General features: G+C 48.5%; 1 protein-coding gene across 1 annotated transcript in view; it reads left to right on the top strand.

The window, feature by feature from the left end:
- The first annotated feature begins 3,695 nt into the window (after positions 1 to 3,695).
- LOC103272741 (transmembrane 9 superfamily member 2-like) overlaps positions 3,696 to 4,366 on the top strand; it is a 118,098-nt gene continuing 117,427 nt past the window's right edge. Inside the window, exon 1 of the mRNA XM_021718655.1 lies at positions 3,696 to 3,995. Within this exon, the coding sequence (XP_021574330.1) occupies positions 3,807 to 3,995 (189 nt within the window). The 5' untranslated portion in view covers positions 3,696 to 3,806. The remainder of the gene's footprint in view (positions 3,996 to 4,366) is intronic.

Here is a 4,366-nt window from a genome sequence, read left to right as displayed (position 1 = left end):
AACCCGCGGGCTCAGGCAATCCACTCACCTCAGCCTCCCAAAGGCGCGGGATTACAGGCTGAGCCACCGAACCCGGTTATGTTGAATAATTATATTAGATATACAAAAACCTGCTTTCTAGCCTTAGCTTGGTCAGCTATGTGATCTTGGAAAAGCAAACTAATGTATCTTTTCATCAGTTACTGCATATAAAATGGAGAGATCAATAATTAACCTTCCTACCTGATGTGGTCTACTGGGAAGATCACCCAAAATAATGAATGGGAATGAACTTTGCAAATCCTACTGCTACATAAAAAGAAGGGGGGTGTAATTATCTTTGTCACCAACACTTACATCTTTTGATTGCAACTTATTTTGATTTCTCAATGAGGTAAAATATGCAAAAATACCTAGGACAGTGTAAGTTACCTGGTATTTATTCATTCATCTTTTCATTTATTTTGAATCTTATGTGTTGTGCTCTTACTAAGTTCCTGGATCTGCACTAGGGGTATGAAGACAAAAAAGAAATGGACTCTGTGTTCATGAAGCTTAGCTTACTTCTAATAGAGGTACGGAGACAAGTAAGTGAATAAAATGGATAAAGTATTTTCTACTCTTCCACCAACATACTCTTAATGGCAAAGGAGGGAGAACCTATATTTTGTTGCAGTTTGGCACAGAGCATACCTTAATCAATTAATTTTTTTGAATTTTATCTTTTAGAAGCTTGCCAATTTTGCACTCCATACCACAATGTTGCCCCATTTGTTTTTGTTGTTGCTTTTTTAGACAACAACAAACCAAGTTGGGTTTATTATAGAAATACAAGACTGATTCAATGCTTGGAAAATCAATGTAATCCATCACATTAATAGTCTTAAGAAAAAAACATGTGATCATATCAATTGATGCAAAAAAAGATAAAATTCATTATCTAGTCATGATGAAATCTTTCAGCAAACTCAGAAGAGAAGAGAACTTCCTTAATCTGATACAGGACAGCTACCAAAAGCCTACAGCTAATATCTCACTTAATGATGAAAGACAATGATTTCCCCCTAAGATCTTGGGGAAGAAGGCAAGTAAGTCCACTCTTACCACTTCTACTCAACATCGTTTGAGGAATCCTACCCATTGCAATGAAGCAAGGAAAAGAAACAAAATGGAGATAAATAAACATAACCCTATTTACCTACAACATGAGGTATACAGGGTAGCCAGCGGTGGCAGGTGGGAAGGTTGGTACCTGTCCTCGCTGGTCTCGTAGGCCTTGATGTTAGGAAAACCAGGCCTGCCCAGTGAATGACTTGCACAGGCTGCCCTGGTGCTTATGAATCTTGCAGAGGGGTGAGGAGGCAGAAGATGAACATGATTTAGATAGGCTGACTGACAGATTCCTAATGCCCTCAAAGTACACGGAATAGACTGTAATTAGCCACTAGGCTTCTGGAGGGGGTTGTGTTGCCCAAATCAGCTGAGTAGCCTATGGTGGGTACATCGTTCATGCAGATGGTGCACACGCCCAGTTCTATTTCTGGGCCCAGCTTGGTGTCTAGCAGGTGTCTGAAGCTGGTGACATTTACATACTGGTGGCATCAGGAGAATATCTAGTAGCCTTTCCTGATGCTTGACTTCTTGAAGTTGACAGGCTGGTGGGACATGGTCCCACAGGGAGCTTTAATGGAAGACAATAGCACTTTTGGAGTCTACTTAGAAGTGGGCTTATATCCTGGAGGTGACCTGGGAGGCCAGGGATGTGATAGTCACAACTTCCCAGGGAGTGCTTCCCCCCAATCCCCTCGACTGGCATCGCTAAGATCTAGGGTTCACACTCCAGGCCCAGGCCTAGTTGGAGTCTCACTCTTTTGAGTTGGAGTCTCACTCTGTCGCCCAGACTGGAGTGCGGTGGCCGCTCCGGGCCACTGTAGCCTCGACCTGCTGGGCTCCGGCGATCCTTCCGCCTCAGCCTTCCAAGTAGCTGGAATTACAGGTGCACGCTGCCATGCCCGGCTAATTTTTTGATTTATTGTAGAGATGAGGTCTCGCCAAGTTGCCCAGGCGAGTCTCGAACCCACGGGCTCAGGCAATCCTCTCACTTTAGCCTCCCAAAGTACTGGGATTACAGGCTGAGCCACCGAGCCCGGCTCTTTCTATTTTCTTTTTTTTTCTTTGAGTTGGAGTCCCACGCTGTCGACCAGGCTGCAATGCAGTGGTACGCTCACGGCCAGCTCACGGCCACCTAGCGTCGATCTGCGGGGCTCTGGGGATCCTTTCGCCTCAGCCTTCCAAGAAGCCGGAACTTCAGGCGCCCGCTACCACGCCCGGCTAATTTTTTGTTTTTTTTTTAATCAGAGTGTCGACCAGAGAACCATGGCAGTGCAGTGCTCTGGTTATTTCCAACAGTGAGCGCTCTCACGCTTCCTAGACTCCCTTTTTCCATTTCTTTTCATAAAAGCAGTGCCCTTCTAATCATGATTCTGTCCTCTAAATCTTTACACGGGCGTTTCCAGTTCTCTGTTGGTCAAGTTCAATCTTTTTACTATCACAACTCCCTTACTTCTGATCCTTCGTACATTTCCTTTCATTCTTCTACAACTTTTTCTGTCTCTAGTCCAAGAGTTAATTCGCTACATTTCTACCCACCTCGGCTAAACGCCAGCTCACTGCCTTTGTTCTGTCTTGAATCGCTGTCTGCCAATCACCAGAAGACGCAGACCCCTTGGAGAGCGGGAACTGGGATAGAAAGGCAAGTGGCCAGGCCCACACGTCTCAAGCATAAACAAATAATCTGTTGTTCTCCAAAGCTCTTGAGACACAAGGGGGGGGCATAAGCTCTCTACTACTGTCTTTGTCCTACGATACCTACAATACTTTCTTGGTCCAAATGCAAGCACTTTTGCATCAAGGACACCACAAGGAGCAGAAAGTAAGGGCGACAGAGATTCCTACAGAGATTGCAAAATAAGACCCCCGCTGCTAAGAGAAAGAAGACTTTTCTCAATAGACTGGAACAGACTCCCTCCCTCCCTCCTTCTTTTCTTTAGTCTTGTCCCCTTTCTCCTTCCCCAGACCAGCGCTGTCGAAGAGAAATATAATGCGAACCACATGCCATGTAATTTAAATTTCCAATTAGCCACATTAAAGACAGAAGAGTAGGTACAATTAGTTTTAGTAATGTTTTATTTAACGCAACAGACCCCCAGTGTATTATCACTTCAACACGTCATCACTACAGAGATGTTTTACATTTTTTGTCTTAGGAACCCGATGTGCATTTTACATTTATAGAACGTCAGTTTCAGACTAGCTGCATTTCAGGTGCCTAATAGCCACCGCACTGGAACCGGGGGGCCCTAAAATGCCGCACTCCCTAAACCCTGCAGCCAGCAATGAAGATGGCGGGGGCGGGAGCGCTGCTAGTTTGGGATTGAGAGGTACCTCGGGAGGAGGCGAGGGCCTGGGATGTGGACATCTCTCAGAAAACCTCCCCTCGGCCCCCACGCCCCACAGGGTCCAGCAAGGGTACATGCGGCACCGCCAAACCGCGGGAAAGGGCGGGGCAGGGAGTGAAGGGATGAGGGAAGCTGGCGGGCACCCGTACGCATGCGCACTCTGCCAGCTCACAAACCCCGCCAGGCGCCCTAGCAACCGGGTTCCAAACCAGTGTCTATTCGGTCTAAGTGGCCTTTCTGGGAGTTCTGGTCCCACTAGCCGGCCTCGGCTCTTGCCTATCCACGGTTCTTGTCATTTTCGCTTCTCCCCTCCACTGGTTTCGATTTCGCTCATATTGTGTGCCCCCAGCGCCTGAGCCGGCTCCTAAAATGAGTACTCGCGGTTTCCGCGTGAGAACCAACCTCTGGAGCCTATGGCCCGCCCTCTCCGGGCTGAGGTGGCTGCTAGGGCTGGGGCTGCTCTTGTGGCTTCAGGCTTCCTGCGGTACGGCTTTCTACCTCCCCGGGTTGGCTCCGGTCAACTTCTGCGAGGCGGACCGAGAAACCGCATCCTGCCAGGTGAGGACAGTGGGAGGGAGTCAGATGTAAGGGGAAGGCTTCGGGTGAGGGTATGGGGCAGACCGGAGCCGATTGGGGTCGGGAGCTCGTCGACTCGGACCCGGAATCCCAATGCCTTCTCCGTGGGTGTGTCTCAGGGTCCCTAAATCTCTGAGCCTCTCACTTGGCGGATCCGGATCTCCTTTACTGGGATGCTCTTTCCCTCCCTCTCAATTCCTCCTTCTCCCTCACAGCTCCTCCCCTCCCCCTTCTCTCTCGGCCCCCTCCCAATCCTCTCAGCTCCTCCCCTTCGTCCTCCTTCTCAGCTCCTTATCCCGCCCCTTTGTGTTCCGCCAACTTCCGCTAGACCCCTCCTTCTCCTTCTCCTTCTC

The sequence above is a fragment of the Carlito syrichta genome, unplaced genomic scaffold (genome assembly GCF_000164805.1).
Source record: "Carlito syrichta isolate Samal-C Ts95f unplaced genomic scaffold, Tarsius_syrichta-2.0.1 Scaffold313184, whole genome shotgun sequence".
NCBI classification, from domain to species: Eukaryota; Metazoa; Chordata; class Mammalia; order Primates; family Tarsiidae; genus Carlito; species Carlito syrichta.
This window is presented reverse-complemented; position numbering and strand designations above follow the sequence as displayed.